Raw genomic sequence first — 21,158 nt, 5'->3', positions numbered from 1 at the left:
TTGTTGTTGTTTTTTTTTTTTACTTTTTATTCTCCTTTGTGCTGTCAATTCTTTCACTCTGATCAAGTATTTGCTTGCTAGGTCGCTCTTCATTCTGTTCTTTTCCCTTTCATTCTTTTCCTCACTAGTCTACTCCTCACTCTATTCTTACACCTTTGTAATCCTTTCACAGTGTGTACTTGCCTCTGTATCAGGTCTACCAGCAATGATGATGGACTTGTTTAAACACACAGGTGGCGCTGAGAATTTAAGATGCTTATGCTGGCAGTGAGGACACAGAACAGGCACTGTCTAAAGGCATTAAGAAAACACACGACCGGAGACACAAAATGTGCCCTGCCTGGTCCCTTCTGTCCCTGTCTGTTCTTTTGTGCCATACACCTACAAGGAGATGAGGTGTGGTTCATACCTGAGGCTTATGCAGCTGATTTAACTCATACGCATGTACCCATTTGCCCACTACACTGGCTATACAGTTTGTTGTGGCTTTGCTCCTCAATGAGGGGTTCCAGTGATCTGTGGTACCACAGAAAGGTTCATCCACAAGCACCAGCTTTTAAGTTTAAAATAGAATCTCTGGGGGCGCCTGGGTGGCTCATCATTTAAGTGTCCAACTTCAGCTCAGGTCATGATCTCATGGCTCATGGGTTCGAGCCCCACATCAGGCTCTGTGCTGACAGCTCAGAGCCTAGAGCCTGGAGCCTGCTTCAGATTCCATGTGTCCCTCTCTTTCTGCCCCTCCCCTGCTCGCACTCTGTCTTTGTCTCTCTCAAAAATAAATAAACATTAAAAAAATTTTTTAAATAGAATCTGTTTCCTTTTGAACATTTCCTGCTACATTTTTAAAAAGCTACAACAAAATAATAGAAAAACATGTTAGTTCAAGTGGTTTTAATCTTGGCGTAAATGACCAGTAATAAGAAATTATGATGATCACTTAATAAAGAGTGGTGATGAATTTCACAAAGGGTCATTTATAAATGGTAAGCCAAACTTTACACTTTTACCACAAAATATGAAAATAATCCCTGGGACTCATGACAGGGTTATTAATTTTCCTTTTCCCTTTCTTTCACTCAGCGAGAAGCCAGCCTATGGGACACCATCCCCTCCTCTTTGTTTTTTCATCAGGAAGTATGTTAAATACCTTCCTTGGGATAAAGTGAATCTTGTCTTATATATCACCACACACATGATCCCAGGACCACAGAGAATACTCAGAGCTCATGTAAACTGGATACTTACACATTTTAAATCTGGTATAAATGGCTAGAGAAATTGAGTTCAGGAATGCTAACTATTCTTCTTAGAGAACTAATGCATTGTTGGACAAAATGATTGCATATAAAACTATAAAGTGCTATCTTCTTAGCACTGAAAAGGCTGAATGGTTTTGTGACGGTTCACCTGTGTGTGTGTGTGCGTGCACGTGTCTGTGCACATATTGCAAATAGGACAAAATGTTTACATTTGTCCAAGCTGGTAAATCTATAGGTGTTTGATGTGTTATCCTTTAGATTTTCTGAACTGTTAATTTTTCCCCTGGATTTCCAGAAACAGTATGGAGAGTAGAAAAAAATTAAAGAAATATACTGTGAAAGTCTAGATTTTAAATGGTCACTTACACTTTGAAAGCATGAATATTATTAAAGTTACTTAATCATTTATCAGGTCATTTTTAAAATCCTTTAATTTTGAAATAATTTTAGGCTTTTAGCAAAGTTGATCTCGTTCACTCAGCTTCCCTTAAAGTTAACAATGTATGTAAACTATAGTACAATTATCAAAAGCCAGTAAATTAACCTCAGTACTATTAATTTATAGAGCTTATTTGAATTTCACATTTCTCCCCTCATGTCCTTTTCCTGTTCCAGGATCCATTTAAGGACCCCACACTGCACTGAGTGATTGTGTGATTAGGTCATTTTGACCCAGTATATAACCTCTTCTACCTCCTTCCATTCAACAGCATGCTTTTCTGCCTGATTATTCCATTGGCCTCTTTCAAAAGTCTGTGTTTGTATTTTTAATTTCAGCTCTAACAAACCCACGGCAGATATTTAATTAAACTAAATGAGGTGTAACAACACTGAGAAGTAATTTCAGAAACAACTGGTATGATAAACAAATAATCTTGCTTGCTTCGCATCCTGACATACTTTTCACTGAGTGTAAAAACTTAGTTCAAGGAACAAGTAGTTTCATGACCTTTCAAATACTCCTTCACAAGACTAATAAATGCAAACCACTTGTTTTGGAGAATGTTTACAAGATGCTGCCAGCCCTACGTCGTCAGTCTCTACTAGACACTTGGTAAGGCTCCTATTCTTTACATGCTGACTATGCAAAACGCAGTCTAAATCAATGCTTCTGTGTGTCATGAGAAAGAATACTCAGTGAAGACATGTGCTAGCAAGACATATCCAGGTATTTTTTTATACAGCTGGAAATAATCTAAGGCTACTAGAAAATCAGCAAGCATGGGTTAGATACATCTATAGGTCAATTTGCATAATAGTGAAGCATCAGGGTGCCTCAAAAGGTGAGGAAGAAAAAAAATTTATAAAGATCTATAAAGAGATGATCCGTAAAGAGATGACCATAAGTAACTAGATGACCAGAAAAAGATTTTATAAGTATGGTGCATAAAGAGATGATTAGGACACTTCTCATTTCCAGTTCCTTCAACTAATGATGCTGAAGTACATAAAAATGGCATTTGGGTATTTTAACCATGAAAAAAACCCCTTGTTTATCCCCGTTAATCAGAATATGTAAGCTGATCGGATTGTACTTAATTACCTCCTATTTTGTAATATGCCTACATATTTGTACCTACTAATATAGTAAACTAAAATATAGAGTAAGATTAACGTATGGATCAAAACATAACAAAGTTGTCAGAGAACTACATGGATACTGATGTTTATGTTCAAAGGGATGCTGGTGCTCTCAAAATTACTAAAAAGCCTAGCCACCAAAAAAAGAGCCCAACTGGTCATTTCTAACATGCATCCCATCCCATCTGATAACTTCTCCTGGGTGGGATTTCCAATCCCCAGGTACTCTCACCCAGTCACTCACCAGTGAGTAAAAGCTGACACCCCCCACTCTAACCCAAACCTCTTCTTTTAGCCATAATAAAATGACAAGAAGCAGAAACATGATTTTTTTTTTTTCTTGCACGTAAAGAAAAAGGGAATCACTCATCAAAGGTGAAACTGTCTACTGAATTGGCTATTTATACTTGCCCTTTGTCTGGGAAAAGTATTTTTTGAGAAATGTTTTAGAACTCTTAGGTTCTAGAAAAAAACTAAAAACACCGAAGAGTAATGGATGATACACTTTGCCTCTTCCTTCTTCTCCAACCTGCCGCCATGCTCACTGTTTTCACAGTAGTGTCAGTTTGTTAGAAAAATAAAACTTGATTGGACCATGTGGCTCTGTTTTTTGTTTTGTTTTTTTTTCTTCAGCAGACTGGCAGATCTGTGCATATTGGAAAGTATATGACAACCTTCTTCCAGAGGAAAGAACAACAATAAATACATACTTCAAAAGTTTCTTAGAGGAATACAGTAGCTGGTTAATTTAATTACATGAGGAAACTGCTGTGATTTTTTTTTTTTTAAGTAAGTTGCATGGATGGAAGAACTGGTATAAACTTAATCAAACAGTGTTGAAAGCAAAATGACTTGCTTAATAATTTACTACAATGGTTTACAGATTGGTCTTGATCTGCATAATTCGGGTGTTTTAAGACTAGTATAACTGATGACCGAAAGCCAGGATACATGGTATAGCCCCCATTCCACCTCAGAATGTCCTTGGGCAAATCACTTAATCTTTCACCCTTAACTCAAGGAGGGAGTTAGGACTAGCTCAGTGGGCCTCAACCCAGGGTTCTTTGACCCTGAGGGAGTTCCACATAGTAATGGGGGTTCATGAGGTATTTTCAGTATTTCAAAGGGCCCGAAAGAAATCCTGGATCTATCCAAAACAGGCTCGGGAATGTACGAAAATTTTTCTTTTTGGTTACAGTCATATCAAGTTGATACAGTTACGTGAGCTATCTAATCCTAAATGCAATGTGTTTGGATCATGAGGTCTATGAGAGAAAAGGGAAAAGAGGGTTCTTGATAAAGAAAAGGATGATCTTTGGGGTGCCTGGGTGGCTCAGTTGGTTGAGCGTCCAACTTCAGCTCAGGTCATGATCTCACAGCTCCTAAGTTTGAGCCCCGTGTCAGGCTCTGTGCTGACAGCTCAGAGCCTGGAGCCTGCTTCAGATTCTCTGTCTCCCTCTCTCCCTGACCTTCCCCTGCTGGAACTCTCTCTCTCTTAAAAGTAAATAAACATTAAAAAAAAAAAGGATGATCTTTAATATAATTTTAAACTAATACATTTCATGATCTATGACTTTAGTATTCCTGTGGTGTGGGGAGAAGGAAGGGAAAGAAGATACAAAAAAACCCAATATTTATAGAGGAATTAAATAAATTTGTGCCAAGAAATGTGTAGGGTACTCTGAGTTAATTATTTCACCTAATCCTTTCAAGAGGCCTGTGAATTAAGTATTTTTGCCTTCGTTTTGGAAATGAGCTGTGTTGTAACTTTTACCACGATCAACTGCCAGTAAGTAGCAGGGCTAGGATTCAGATTCTGTCTGCCTCCTTCCAGCACCAGGTTGCTCTATAAAAACTACTGCTATTAGTTAGCTCTTAGTAATTTCATTTTTCCAACTGGCAATAGGGTTGTGAATAAATGCTTTTTCCTGTCCTTAGCTGTCTTTCACGGCCTCAGTATGTTATGCCAACATAGCCTACAGGTCCAGAGAAGCCCAGCCAGAGAGCAAAAGAACCTCTAAGATGTGTCCTTAGTCACTCATCACTGACGAGGTTGCTTTGCCAGAAACTTTCCTAGCAAATAGCCTACTCATGGCTTATGTGGATGAGAGGGCAATTTGCTGTGACCACAGGCAAAAATAAATGCTGTCACAGATTCAGTGGAGTGGGGGAAAGACATTAATGCTAATCTTTTTCCACAGTCCTAGCACTGAGGGTTGTGACAGTTCTTGTCCATTTCACCTAATAGTGACCTATAAGGGGCTATCATTAGGATACAGAGGAGAAGCTATTAAGATCTCCAGGACTTAATTACCAGCTAAGACTGGAAACTTTCTTCTCTAAAAGCACTTCGCAGTGAGATATCTTTATGTCAACTGATAGCATTTTTGTTATCTCAAAATGTAGCTAAAACTAGAGAATCATTCTTTACCGTACCTTTGTTAAAACTCTTTGGAGAAGAAATAAAAAGGATTTTTTTTCTACAGTACTTAAGATACAAAAAGTCCACTGCAATGGGACACAATTGTAAAATACATAACCTAAGGCCAACGGTTTTCTAGTTGTCTAGATTAAGTTTGGAATTTGGTAACTAAAAACAATAGAAGAAATGGACCAATTTAGCTCGAGACAGGACTGAAGGTGGATATACTTGGAAGAGTATAATTGTACTGGATTTCTCATTAGAAGGAGCAGAGTCCTAGGAAGACTTCACATTCCCCAAGAGAACCACATTTACACAATTAACAATTCTTTTGTTGGAAAAAAAGCTTTCATTATTGCATGTGGACACATGTGGGCTGCGTAAAAATATAAAAGATGTGTAACACACAGTAAACACAAAGTAATGATCTTAAACAGGCCAAATCCTTGAACTCGTCATTAATAAATGTCTCTCCTGCATTCAGCTACCCGGGTTGCTGGGAGCCTGTTTTCTTCAAGTACTTCAAACACTGAAATCCAGGAACATTTATTATTTTAATCCATTACAGGCAGTGCTTGATTTAACTTTATTGGTTGTGGTGGTGGTAGTGGTTATAAGTGGGGGTACAGCAATGTTCTTTTACACATCATTTCAAAAGGGCTTAATTATATTTTATAGTTTGGGCCAGGAATTCTGCTTGTTTTTTGTCTAACAAGGTTCAAATGGAGTTCAGGTCGATGATGAATCAGAAGAAAAAGTCAGAGATGGTTATCTCTCTGAGATGAGCTCATCTCCCTCTACGAAAGGCTGGGCAGGTACATCATGTTCACCACACCACAGCACATGGCAGTGCTCAGCATCCGAAGGTGGCTGCTTATTAGATGGGTTTTAACACATTAGAAATTCAACCCAGTGGTTATCTTCTTAATTTCTAAAGTTACTCTCCTATGTATTTTAAAGGCTTCCCACTGGAATCCAAAGCAGCTATAGTAACCACATAGCACTAAAACAAAAAATGTACACGAAGAACAATAATCACCTAAAAGACATTTAAAAAAACGCACACACCTTTTAAAACAGAAAAATTTAAGTATCCCAAGAGAAAGACCTAGAAAACTGCATTAATATAATTTGGTTAAACAAAAGAGTAAGTAACCGTGGTAAACATCTGAACAACATTTATCTCCCAGTGGGTTTTTTCTTTTAAAAAAACAGAAGACATGCTTAATTTTTTACCTCTCTTTTTGAGGGTGTGAAAAAAAGATCTAAGATAACAATATTAATATTGCCTATGATTGTCCTAAACTCTAGTTAATCATACACTATGGTAATGATTCTGACAAGGAGCATAACATTTGTATGGTGGGATTTCTTCTCCACTGCATGTGATTTCTAAGAAGAGGACGAGAGAATTACTCTCCAAGAGAGTATCTTATACATTTAGGGTTTTTATTTCCCACCATATTAGAGAAATAATATGACACATTATTGAAAAAAATCTGTGAGAATTTTACTTTTGCTAACTTATTTCTTGTCCAATTTTTAGAACTTCCTATTCTACTTCTTTTGAATGTCTCAACAGTCCATCAGTATATACAGAAAAATATCTCTGTTGAAAAAAATCAGTAATCGATATAGGTAATTTAAGAGTGAAACAAGAGGGATACGCCAGTTCATCAGTAGCAACTTTGAACCTTGTTATAAAGTAATAAGAGGGAATCTGACCAGGATTAATAGTGGTACTCAGTTCTGAGATGAGGGGTGTCATGTTTCAGGGACTCTAGGCCATCTGTTCTGCCTGCCTACGTTTTACTTCTGCAAAACTATAAACGCACCTCTACCTCAGGGACTATAGAAAGGCATTAGAATTCTTCTGCTTTTCATTATCACAAGATTCAGTAACTCATTTCATTGTCAAGATAATCCCCTTTTACTCTTTCTTTTGCGCTTGCGGGGTATGCCAAAATGACAAATAAAATCCCAGATGTTACAGACCCAATGAGGTCTCCACCTTTCCTTGAGTGTTGGGTTTAAGCTACTTGGGACATAGTGTCAAAAATGACAGGACCCTGATGCCCACACCCAATATTCATTAAGGTTTGTTAGTGATTTGTATAGCTGTCTACAAGCTGTACTCCTACTTCAGTCCTCAGTGGTGGCTTGAAAACTAAGTTTGTCCTCTGACTTTCACTGTCAAGGAATTCATTTCCTATTGTTCAGGCATCGGAAAGAGAAGCTGTTTCTTTCTAAAAGTAACAAAAGTCTTTGGGGTGTTGTAAATGGCTTGCTATTGCAACATATTATTTTAGGTAGTCATATCTAATTTAATGTTTTATTTCCCCTTAGGCTTACTTGCATTTCTGCAGCATCCAACGCTACGACAACGCCTTAAGAGATTTTCCTCAGGAGATCCAGTTAACCATGGAATGAAAAGCTGGAACTCCACTTTGTATCAATTAATGACTGGGTTTCACTTTTCAATACATAAAAAGGAACTTTAGGTTCTTTGCATTTGGTTGGTCCTGAATTCAGTGAACAAAAGAAGAGGCATTTGTGTACGTGAAAGATAATGTGGTTATGCTTTCTTCCTCTCCACTCTTGTTTATACACAAAGACAGTACATCTGGATGGCAGAGACTGGGGTAGTGAAAGTTATTTGAACTACAGCTCTTTGACCAAAAGGGGTTCAACTCATTGCTTTCTGCTGTGGATGAAAAGTCCCCTAAGTGCCTATGGAAGGAGGATCCTTGCAACTTTTCCCCAGTTCAGACTAAAATGCAAACCACGGTGGCCTCACTTAGGCTCTTCCCCCAACCCTCTGTGCCATCTAGCTTGTTCATACCCTATTTCCCTTTTCCTTATTTACATGGAAGTTGCTAATCCAAGTGTCCCTGAGCAAGAGCAAGGCAGCCTAAAGGACAGCTATTTCACAGCCTGAATTGTGTACCCTTGTTTGCCAAAATCTAAGGAGTGCTGCCCTAATAGAGCCATAATTTACTCTGACAAGGGGAGCTAAAGTCTGCAGCTCACTCCCCACCCGGCCTGTGGAAAGTGCAGCACTACGTTCACAATTTATAGCTATATACTTATGGTTTCTCCAAAATGACATACTTCAAACGGCAAAAAGATTGTGTGTTGTGTGTGTAGGTAGGGGGAAGGGGATTATTTTTTAAAAGAACACACTGTAGAATGGGATGGATTTAATGGATAGCAAAAGAAATACTATCAGCCTTAAAATGTTTCAGAAAATAAGATATAATCTCTAAATGAGATTCACTGTTATTTTTTTTTTCAATATTATATACCAACTTAAAAAAAAATCTAAGCGTTACATCTACTAAAATCAGAACTTTAGGGCCCTTTTACCAAAGACATATGGAAGAACATAAGTACTCCAGCAGAAATATGGGTTAGGTTATTTTAAGTCAGTGTTACACCAGCATCTGCAGAGTAGAATTAAGAAAAAAATCAAGTCCCTTGAAACTCATAGTTTAGCGTCACAGGATAGGACAGAAGGCTAAGAAAAACTTGCAGATTTCCTTTTTTTTTTTTTTTAAGTTGAAAATATTTAACCATTTCATTTTGTTTCAAATGATGAAAACATTTCAGTAAATAATTTGTACATATTTTGTTGCAAAAGCCAGTAAATGAACACGAGAGTGGTTCTCGATTTAAGTGTTATTATCAATGTCTTGGGAAGAAGATTAATTTTCCCCTGTCAGGCTTTTATCATTCCCTTTCCCTATACTCTTCTTTTAAACTTAGGATGGTTTAGATGATAAAAAATACAATCATTAGATGAACTCAAATATTTTTTTGTACCTTACAGACTATAACACATTCCCCATTGTGTTTCTCTAAATATTACTTAGAACATAAGATTCCTCTGGCATTACAAGTCTATTTCAGCTCCTAAATTAAAACTCATCTGGAAAGGACCGTTTTACCCTGTTTATATAACATTGTCACATAAAGAGTGTTAAAAAAAATATTTCACTAAAAATAGCTTGCGTAAGTTAGGGATTAGAGTAGTTTCTGCTGCTATAATTGTTCCTTTGTAGTTTTTTCCATGATGTTTTTGCAGTGTTTTTGACTGTGTTTATTAAAGTCAGCACATCAAAAAGGATCAAAGAGAAAGTGAGTGAGAACCAAAGAAACCCCAAGTGTGTTGTCTCATTGGGGAGTTATGCAGATTCGCATAAACAAGTGCAAATTGTTGAGGTTTTAATGAAAATTTTCTACAATTATTTTATCTTAAGTCATTCTATACAATAACATCTGTACAGCAGATGGCTATACTGTACCCAGGCAATGCTCCCTTTTCTTTCTCTGTTTAATAGTACATCTGAGATGACTACTTTTGTCACTGTGCTCAATTTGGTTCAGCAAATAATGTGAAAAGTGCAGCTGCTGCAGATGGTCACAATAGTTATATAAACTGTAAAATCAAAGACACAGTTAAGTATTTCTGTATTAGATTCAAACTATAAAACTCTGACATTAACTCTGTTGAGCTCAAAGATACACTATAAAAAAAGTTTAGTTCAGTGCAGAACGATGTCGCTTGCAGAATATGAAAAGAAATAGAACTACTGGTAAAAGGGGATTTTTTTTTTTTTTTTTTTTGTGAGGGATACTTTTTACCACTCATCAAAAATATGCCTTGAACACAGATTTGAGTATATTTCATCCAGGTTGCAAAGCATGAATTTTTAAGATATTCAATATAATGAAATTAATGTTCAAAGCTTAAATTATATTTGACTTAAAAAGTTTTGCTTAGCTAAAAAATCAATTTTTGACAAATATGTAATAGTCTCTCAATTATAATTTCTCAGAAATCATCCATCAGCAATAACTAGAACTTACCCCAATTTTATTTAATTGTAATTAATTATTTGGCTTTGTTATCTTCTTAAACTGTTGAGCATGCCACTACATTGAGGAGAATGTAGGGAAAACAGATTCGGTGTTAGTTATGTTCTCATAATAAAATTGTTCCTGTTAAATAGCTAACTTCAATTTGATTTGATTTATTGACACAAGTAACTACTTTAGAACGTTTGTCGACATTACACGTTAGACTTGTATAAAGTATATCTTTGTAGGAGCTATAGTTTCTAATTCTGTGTTTAACTACACTGAAGTCCATGATTGTAAAAGGGATAGGGGTAGGTAGTTTTTCTGGTATGAGGGGGAAAAACAAGTTACAAAAGCAGAGTGAGGCTACTATCTTGTAGAGCTAAGTGAGAGGATTTTAACTACATTTTAGAGATGTTTACTGAGGACAAACACCATTAAAACTGGGTAAAATGAGTAGAAAATGAATAAAACAAGAAATGAGGATGAAAACAGAAAAGGACCTAGAATTGAGTATAGTCCATTTAAATTCTTTTCCTCTGTCTGAATGCTAACCTTTCCCTACTATGATTAAGGTACAACTGGAAAGGCGTGGGAACGGGCCCAACCTTGTCTGGCTTGCAATTTATTTGTGGATAAATCAGGCATTGTAGCCTCCAGTGTTTCATAGTCGTTCATGTCCCATGGACCTTACATTTTTCATTTCTAACTTTTAAGACAATAAAAAAAATACAGTGCTTTTAGCTGGCTTGGTCACAAATATTTCTGGTGAGAAAGAAATAAATCATCTACTTTTTGGCCTAAAATTTGTACTTCTCCACCATAAAACTTTCCCTTTATCTCTTAAACTACTGTGCCCAAAATGGCTATGTGGAACTAAGTTCCAGTGAGTCTCCAGCTGCCACTTAACTACTTCTTAGGAAGCAACTAAGTTGCATATAGTTTCAGGATTTACTTTATCCCCTTTAACCCCAATTCTTTCCTGCAAATTAAAGTGCAAAGAAATGTTTCCCTTTTGCTACTTTTACTTTCAAAGTAAAATTTCTGGCACTGTGCCCTGAACTCCCACAGTAGCTAGCAGGTTCTGTGATTGAAAAGTGTTACTTCCTACCTGTACCTTGTCTTTCCTCTTCCCCTCCTCCCACTCCTTCTGCCTACACTTTTTGATTCAGTGTGAAAGAGCACATAGCACTTCAGTCATGGTAGCAAAAGAAGAAAACGTAGATGTCACTGCCCGTTAATTCCTCAACTCTCCACCCATCAACGACATCCAGTTTGCAGAGTGCGTGCCACTCTTTGCTAGGTGAGGCACTGAAGCACAGCCTTTTCTCTGCCAGGTATTGCTGGCACCATCAATGGTATTGTCCTTGCAAAGTTGAGCCTTGGCGTCTATTACTACGCTTTGTGCAGCACACCTGCCACCAGAACAATTCTTCTCTTTTTAAATAAAGTATGACCAGTGACCTAACACAGTCCATCAGAATCACCTGTAGAGCTTTTGGAATAAGTTTCTGGGCTCCATGCCCAGGGTTTTTGATTCAGTAGGTCGGGGGTAGGGTCTGAACACCGGCATTTCTAACAGGTTCCCAGGTGATGCTGATGCTGTTGGTTCTGAGACCACACTTTGGGAACCACTGCTCTAAGGGTTAACAAAACCTGATACTCCACCGTTCCATTACCACTATTCAAGGTAAAAAGAAATTTAGAAATGGATGGCTTTGGTTTTGTAGGCCTTTGTAGGAATATGCCTGAAGAGACGGATACAACTTTAATTCAGGGTGTTAAAATATTTAGGTCCGAAGGATTTGTTATAAAATTATCTGTTAAAATAAGGTCACAGACCAGAAATGTCTCTATTTGTAGTGGTCCTTCAAACTTTTAACCTCTATGAATCTTCAAAATTATGCACTTTCAGATGTTAACAAATCATATTATCATTCCCCTCTCCCCCTTTCTGTGACTTACCAGGTACTTTTTGTGCTGCTTTGACATTAAGGCTTCCACTGAGGGTTGATAAAGATGCTAACAGGCATGGTTTATTAGGATGGGGAACAGTTTCCATGGAGATCACAATCTGAGTAGTATGGACAGTAATTTTTTGAAAGCAAGAAATAGTTCTCCACAGGTTTTCTTGAAATGGAATCTTTTGTGCTCCAACACCATGAACTTTAGGTTTAGACAACTTTCCACGGTAACACTTGGAGGCTGGAAACTCATCCTTATTCAACATGGTTTCCAATGGGGCTGAGGTCTCTTTGCTGTGTACACTTCTTATCTTCTTTAAAAAATGGTTTATCTGATCCAGCTTGGTAAAACTCAGATTGGCTTTCAAAGGCTTTGATATATCCAAGTTGATATCTGCTACAGAATTAAAAAAGATAAGAAAATTGTTGAAGTTCTGTCATTGAATATAAGCCCTTCCTTCCCTGGCAAGCTCCTATTTAAGTTTCCCTGCACTTGCACAGCAGACTCATTAGGATGCCAGATGTTATCATTTTTTTACTCATCACTTAACTATTCTTTCCATGTAGTTACTCAAAGGAACACTTTCCCGGGACTACTTACATGCCTACCTTCCTGTTTCAGTCCATGTGACTGTTCCTGATAGACTGAAGGCCACCCATGGACATCTACTTCTGCCCTCTCACTCTGAGGCAAAATTAAGCAGCTATTTCAGTTTGTTACTGGAACTGGTGTTCTTTCTTCCAAGGTAAAAGGACACCTCCTAGTAACTGGCACAATGCTTGACACAAATATCAGTATTAAAAAATTTCTGTCCAGGGGCGCCTGAGAAGCTCAGTAGGTTAAGTGTCCAACTTCAGCTCATTTCATGATCTCATGGTTTGTGAGTTGGAGCCCCGCATCAGGCTCTGTACTGACAGCTCAAAGCCCGGAGCCTGTTTTGGATTCTCTGTCTCCCTCTCTCCCCTCCCCTCCTCCCCCGTCTCTCTCTGTCTCTCTCATAAAATAAACATTAAAAAAAAAAAAAAAAACACAACTAACTGAAGTAGCCTTTCCTTCTCTGATTGAGTATATGAAGAAAAAGTTTGTTTCCCCTTTGTGACCTGCTGCAAACCAGAAGAGTCCCTTTACATCTTTCCCTACATTCTGCATTCTAAAAAATTTAAACACCCCATCGAATGAAGCAAGTGTAGACTGAGATCTCCTAAAACCTACAGTCCATTTTATATGTACCATACACCAGATGTTGTCCTTATTTGCTGCTTAGTTACCTCATACTAAAACTAACTAGCTTTAATTTTCTGGTTTTGCTTTCTTCTTACTTCTGTTTTCGTTATCAGTCGAGACATAAGACTATAAGCACCGTGAAGGCAGAACACATCATACATCATTATACATAGTGCCTGGCACGCTGTGTCTTGCCTATGAGCTTGACTTAACCTAACAAGTGTTCTTTTCACTGGAGACTGGGGATGTAATATAAGATACAAACCCAGATGAAGCTACTGGCAAGATCGTTAAGCAGATCAAGTTAATTTCTATACTTTTCTTCATAAGGAGGACCTCTTCTCACCTTCCTCAGCTTACAGTTTTCTCCTGGCCACCCAGGTTCCCTCAGGGTGCCATCCTTTTTAAGTGTGCCTTCCCATGTGTTTCTTTTAATCAGGCCCAGCAAAACTCTGAGAGTCCTGCTTCTAACTAGTTGTCCACTGGAAAGGATCAGATATCTAACTCGCCCTTTGCAATACTAAAATGTCCCCTGCTCCGCTATTTTTTTTAAACAGAAATAACACCCTAACTTAAATGAATCATTTTTTCACCTCCTATTGACATGTTAACTCACACACCATACAGTTTACCTAGAGTGTACAATTCAATGGTTTCTTAGTAAACTCACAGGAGTGTGCAATTATTGCCTGTCTACTTCCAGAACATTATCATCACCACACACAAAATAATCCCAGCCCACTTAGCAGTCCCTCTCACCCATCCCCCACCTCCAGCTTCAGGCAACCACTAATCTAACTTCTGTCGCCACAGATTTGCCTATTCTGGACATTTCACATAAACGGAATTATATAATGTCTTGCCTTGTGGGCCTGGTTTCTGTCCGTTAGCATAGCAAAAGGTTTTAAGGTTCGTTAATGTTGAAATATGTATCATTAGTACTTTATTCCTTTTTGTAACTGAATAATACTCCATCATATGGATAGACCCCATTTTGTTCATCCACTATCAGTTAATGGACATTTGAGTTGTTTCTACTTTTTGGCTATTATAAATAATGCTGCTGTGAACATTCAAATTTTTATGTGATCATATTTTCAATTCTCTTAGGAATCTACCTAGGAGTGGGATTTCTGGGTTCTATTTGGTTACAGTCATCTTAGTGGGTATATAGTGGTAGCCCATTGTGATTCTGATTTGTATTTCCCTAACACTGAATGATATTGAGCACTTTTTCATATGTTTATTGGCCATTTGTATATATATTCTTGGGGAAATGTTTATTCACATGTTTTGTCATTTCAAAATTGAGTTGTCTTTTTATTATTGAATTATACGAGTTCTTTGTATATTCTGGATACAAGTCCCTATCAAATAGAGGATTTGCAAATATTTTCTCCCATTCTGTGGATTTTTTCAGTTTTTTTTATGCTATCATCTGTAGCACAGAAGACTTTAATTTTTGTGAATTTCAATTTATTATTTTGATTATGCTTTCAGGGTCCTATCAAGAAACCATTGCTAACCCAATGTCATGAAGACTGACACTTACATTTTATTTTACAAGTTTTTTAGCTTTACCTCTTACATTTAGGCCTGTGATTGTCCTTGCATTAACTTTTGAGTACTGTGTGAGGTAGGGGTTCAACTTCTTCCTTCTACTTGGGAGTTTCCGGTTATACCAGCACCACTTGTTGAAAGGCATTATTTTAGATTTGTAGGTTTGGGGGTACTGAAAGAAGCTGGTGGGTAAATACTTTAGGAAAACTGGATGGTTCGAATGACCCATACATTTATTTGCTCTGCCTACCCTTTACATGGGCTTCCAAATTCCATGGCCTCACAGAAAATAATACTACCTTTTGCCACAATGAAAAAAAGAGGACAATCTTAATAGATGAAAGCACCAACAGGAAACCAAAACAAAGCTATAGCAGAAAGAAGACTCAAATGTTGGGGCCAGAAGCTATCTGCTTTTGTCTGGATTCGTAATATGCATACCTAAGCGAAGGGTCTGAAGTGTTCTTTCTGCAGCTCTAGACACAATTTAGTGATCCATTCAGGAAGTTGCCCAATATCCACCTAAACCAACTGCAAAGCCTAAGGGATCTATTTTCCCTGTCTGTAGACTGTCAAGTCACTGGTGGAATGCTATGTATGAGTTGCTGACTACTACCTTGATATGGATCCTACTGTGGTCCCAGTGACTGTTTACATCTGTGGTTATTACCTTATCTTTTGGGACTTAGTCCTTGAGTCACTTCCTCCAGGAAATCCTTCTTGACCCCTGTGGCCAAGTAAGATGCTGCTCATGCAATGCTTCCAGAATACCCTGTGCATCGTGACTCATCAGGCACCTCTTTATATTATTTTTATAGTTACCTTCTTACGTATCTGTCACAGTCCAGTGAACTGTGAGCTCCTGGAGAGTAAGGGCTGTCCTACATCTTAATATTCTGAGTGTCTAAACTACTGTCCAGTCCACAGTGAGTACTAAATGTGTATTTAATGATATAATGAAGGAAAAAATGAATGAATCTTTCCTTTCTACTGAACTCCCATAGTCTCATCCTTTTATCCAAAACAATCCATTAACTCCTCGTGGGTGTGCTATATTCCTTGTTGCATTTAATGGCTCTATAATCTACCAAGTGGCTCAAATCAGAAATCGGACTTTTTGACTCATTTCATGTCCTCTTTTCCTGGTCCAAATCTACTCAATGATTAAGTTCAACTTCCAAAATATTGCTTGAAACCAATCTCCTTCTCTCCAGCATTCCAGCCACTCCCCATTTTTTTTTCCCTCCATGGTTTTGATATTGTTCAGCTATTATAAAGCCGCCTAAATGATCTGTCTAGACAATTCCTGTTAATCCAGTCTCCAGAGTAATTTCCAAATGATTTGTTTCAAATGTGATCCTGATTGGCTCACTCCTGTTTAAACTTTAAGGGTTCTTCTTTACCTATGGTACAAAAGACCACGCTCCTTAGAATGGAAAAAAAAAAAAAAATCCCTGCCTTTCTTTATCTGCAGCCATTCTCCCCCTTGCACATTAAGGTTCCAGAAATATCACAGAGTTTATAAAGCCCACTTCCTCCAGCTCCTGCTATGTTATATCACTAGGCCTTTGCTCAGATTGGTCCTTTGTCTACTGTACTCTTTCTCTGCCTAATGCCTAATCTTCAGGATAGCGCTCAGCATTTTCTGCAAAAAGTTGATCCACAAAACTGGCCTTGCACAAGTATCTTTTTATGAGATTATATCTTCCACCAATGAAGAAGTTCCTCGAGTGCCTACTTTTCATCATTAATATGTAGCACTGGGCCTTCCACTCAGCACAAAGTACGTTTGGTCTAATCATGCTGGACCACTGCCAAACATTCTAATCTGGTTCTGTGGTAGGCAGAATTCTAAAGATGACTCCCCTGCCCAAGATGTCTCTCCCCGGGTTATTAAATCAAATGCTACTTTAGGTACGGTTGTGCTGTGAAGGGATTTTATACATGTGATAAAAAGACTAGCTCAGTTGAATTTAAAACACGGAAATTATCTGGTAGGCCTAGATATATAAACCCTTTAATATATAAACCCTATATATGAAGGAGGCAGAAAGGGAAGTCAGAGAGATTTGAAGCATGAGAAGGGCTCTATTATATGTCATTGCTGCTTTGAGGATGATGGGGGTCAGGTGAAAAGGAATGAGCGGCCCTAGAACTGAGGGAAACCCTGGCCCACAGCTAACAAGTAATTAGGTACCTCAATCCTACAACCACAAGGAACCGGATTATGTGAACAACTACAATGAGTTTCTTCTCTGGAGCTCCCAGATTAAAGCCCAGTCCAACTGACATCTTGATTTTAGCCCTGTGACATTCTAAGCAGAGAATCCAGCAGAACACACATGGACTTCTGACCTACAGGATTATGAGATAATAAATTTATGTTGCTGCATGCCACCACATTTGTAGTTAATTTATTATCCATTAACAGAAAAGTAACACAAATTCCACATGTATATTTAGTTACACAACATTTCCAGTTTCTAATGGGAGTATAAATTAAGTTTCAAGGCCTAGGAATGTTTGCCTCGGCTTCTTTTTTATCTTTTCTCTCAAAGCAAAAATATCTAATATACCTTGTTCTTCATTAGTTGCCAGTTCCCTTTCTTTAAAAATTATTTAAGGATTCCAGGAAAGATAGAATCCTGTCCCTCTCACTCTAAGCAGATCCAGAAGCTGGAGAGAATGCAGTTATAAAACTTACATAGAGTAGCAATTTGAGGATGCTGTAAAGTAAATGCTAACAGGAAGACTGGAAAAGATGACTAGATTGGAAAATACCATCAAAATAGAAATGAGTTTGTAATTTTCCTTCCTGTATCCCCCAGCCTGGACTCAAGGTAGTCCAAAGTGAGCGTGAGGTGTGGAAAGAGGGAATACTAGGAGAAATCCTCTGTTTCTGGCTTTAGGAAGTGAGAAGAGAATTCTTAGTGCTCGCAAGAGGGTCTATGAAAATCCTTCTTTTCATCTTCGTTTTCTTCATTTTCTTGTGCCACAGAAAACAGAAGAGGAGAGAACACTACTCAATTCATTTTTATGAAACCATCATTATTGATACCGAAACCAGACAAAGACAGTAAAACTAACCTTAAGAACAGAGACATAAAAATTCTCAAAAAAAAAAAAAAAATTAGGAATCACATCCAGCAATACATAAAACTAATAACATACCATGACCAAGAGGGTTTATGCTAAGAGTACATGGTTGGCTCAATATTAGAAAATCAAAGTAATGATGTTGGGCAACTGGATGGCTCAGTCGGTTGAGCAGCCAACTTTGGTTCAGGCCATGGTCTCGCAGTTCATGAGTCTGAACCCCACATCAGGCTGCACTGACAGCACAGAGGCTGCTTGGATCCTCTGTCTCCCTCTCTCTCTCTCAAAAAATAAATAACCATTAAAAAACCCCACAACAAAGTAGTGATGTTAACAGTTAAAACCAAACAAGCAAAAAGATGATATGGAAAATGTTTTGAAAAATTCAATATCCATTTATAAGAACTCTTAAGAAACTATCAGTAGAGGGGAACTTCCTTAATCTGATAAAGTTCATAGGTGAAAACCTACACCTAACATCATATTTAGTCATGAAGGGTCAAATGCTTTTACCCTAAGATCAGAAACAAGGCAAGGATATCCATTTATACTACTTATACTCAACATAATATTAAACATCCTACCCAAGAGCAATAAGGCAAGAAAGAGAAATAAAAATAAAGATTGGAAGGGAAAAAATGTCTCCACAGATGACATGATTGTTCACGTAGAAAACTCCATGGAATATATAGAAAAAATTCCTAGAATTTATAAGTGAATTTGGCAAGATTTTAGAATACAAGATTACCACATAAAAACCAATTCAGTTTCTACAAACTAGCTATGTGAGGTTGGAATAAATTTTTTTTTAAAAAATTACATTTATTATAGTTCTAAATAAAATAAGTACTTAAGTATGAATCTAATAAAATACATACAGTATCTATATGCTGAACACTACAAAATGCTAAGGAAATACCAAGAAAGATTTAAGTAAATAGAGACACATACTGTATATATATTCATGGCCTGGAAGACTCAACATAGTAAAGATGTCAATCTTCTCCCAACTGATTTATAGATTTGAAACAATTCCAATCAAAGTCTCATTAGTACTTATTCAGATACAGAAAAGCTGATTATAAAATTTATACAGGAGAGCAAAGTAACTAGAATACCAAAAACACTTTTGAAAAAGAAGAGTAATATTGGAGAACTTACAACATTTTAAGACTTAGCATGAAGCCACTGTGATCAAGACAGTATAGTCTTGGAGAAGGGATATACACATATATCAGTGGAAGAAAACAAAAATAGAGTCCAAAAAAATGTCAAACGATTTTTGGAAAAGGTGCAAAGGCAATTCAACGAAGTAGAATAGTTTTATTAAAAAACGGTGCTGGACCGCTCTGGAAAGCAGTGTGGAGGTTCCTCAGAAAATTAAAAATAGACCTACCCTATGACCCAGCAATAGCACTGCTAGGAATTTATCCAAGGGATACAGGAGTACTGATGCATAGGGGCACCTGTACCCCAATGTTTATAGCGGCACTCTCAACGATAGCCAAATTATGGAAAGAGCCTAAATGTCCATCAACTGATGAATGGATAAAGAAATTGTGGTTTATATACACAATGGAATACTACGTGGCAATGAGAAAAAATGAAATATGGCCTTTTGTAGCAACATGGATGGAACTGGAGAGTGTGATGCTAAGTGAAATAAGCCATACAGAGAAAGACAGATACCATATGGTTTCACTCTTATGTGGATCCTGAGAAACATAACAGAAACCCATGGGGGAGGGGAAGGGAAAAAAAAAAAAAAAAAGAGGTTAGAGTGGGAGAGAGCCAAAGCATTAGAGACTGTTAAAAACTGAGAACAAACTGAGGGTTGATGGGGGGTGGGAGGGAGGGCAGGGTGGGTGATGGGTATTGAGGAGGGCACCTTTTGGGATGAGCACTGGGTGTTGTATGGAAACCAATTTGACAGTGAATTTCATATATTAAAAAAAAAAAAAAAAAAAAAAAGAGTCAAGAAATGAAAAAAAAAAAAAAAAAAGGGTGCTGGACATCCACATGCGGGGGGGGGGGGGGGAGGGGGGAAGGGCCTGAACCCAATTTTATACCATATACAAAATTAACTCAAAATGGATCGCATGTCATGGATCTAAATACAAAATATAAAATTAAATCAAGTTTTTAGATGAAAACATAGGAGAAAAATCTTCCCAGTCCTGGAGTTAGGCAAGGTTCTTATATATAGTACCAAAAAAATTATATTCGTTAAAAAAATTATAAATTGGACTTCACTGCTAAAAACTTTTGCTCTGTAAAAAGTTTTTATTAAGAGACTAAAAAGAACAAGCTATGTACTGGGAGAAAGTTGCTTATCTGACAATAGATTTATATCCAGAATATAATAAAGAACTTTCAAAATTCAATAATAAGGAACAAACAGCCTAATTTTACAATTGGCACAAGGTCTGAATAGACACTTCACCAAAGACGTTGCATGAATGGCAGATAAGCACATACAAAGATGTCCAACATCATTAGTCATTAGAAAAGTATAAATTGGGGTGCCTGGGTAGCTCAGTCGGTTAAGCGGCCGACTTCAGCTCAGGTCACGATCTCGCGGTCCGTGAGTTCGAGCCCCGTGTCGGGCTCTGGGCTGATGGCTCAGAGCCTGGAGCCTGCTTCCAATTCTGTGTCTCCCTCTCTCTCTGCCCCTCCCCTGTTCATGCTCTGTCTCTCTCTGTCTCAAAAATAAATAAAAAACGTTAAAAAAAATTAAAAAAAAAGAAAAGTATAAATTAATTTTAGAATGACTAAAATAAAAAAAATACTGACAATATAGAGTGCTGTAGAGAAGCTGGAGCTAGTGGAATTCTCCTGCATTGCTAGTGGGAGTGCCAAAGGACACATCCACTCCGGAAAACATTTTAGCAGTTTCATATAAAATTTATATGACCTAGCAATCTCACACGTAGGTATTTATCATAAAGGAATGAAAACTTATGTTCACACAACTTACACACAAATGTTTAAAGTAGTTCTATTCATAATCACCAAAATTGGAAACAACTTAGGTGTGATTCAATGGATGAATTATTAAACTATAGGACCCCCACATAATGGAATGCTACTCAGCAATAAAAAGGAATATGCTATCGTTACATGCAACATCTTGGTTGAGCCTCAAGTGAAAGTGAAAGAAGCCAGTCTGAAAAGGCTACATGCTACAGGAT

The 21,158-nt window shown here is 37.5% G+C and overlaps 1 protein-coding gene across 6 annotated transcripts in view; it reads right to left on the bottom strand.

Moving 5' to 3' along the window:
* Positions 1-21,158, bottom strand: part of VPS13B (vacuolar protein sorting 13 homolog B) — an 801,572-nt gene that overhangs the window by 151,864 nt on the left and 628,550 nt on the right. For 5 of the 6 annotated variants that reach the window (XM_019468011.2, XM_019468006.2, XM_019468009.2 and 2 more), the window contains one exon: positions 12,088-12,483. In XM_019468011.2, the coding sequence (XP_019323556.2) occupies positions 12,088-12,483 (396 nt within the window). The remainder of the gene's footprint in view (positions 1-12,087; positions 12,484-21,158) is intronic. The other variant, XM_019468010.2, reaches the window with a different exon arrangement.

This window comes from Panthera pardus, unplaced genomic scaffold, assembly GCF_024362965.1.
Source record: "Panthera pardus isolate Hobbes unplaced genomic scaffold, ASM2436296v1 HiC_scaffold_7, whole genome shotgun sequence".
NCBI lineage: Eukaryota > Metazoa > Chordata > Mammalia > Carnivora > Felidae > Panthera > Panthera pardus.
The sequence above is the reverse complement of the archived record's forward strand: the minus strand, read 5'-3'. Positions and strand labels throughout refer to the sequence as shown.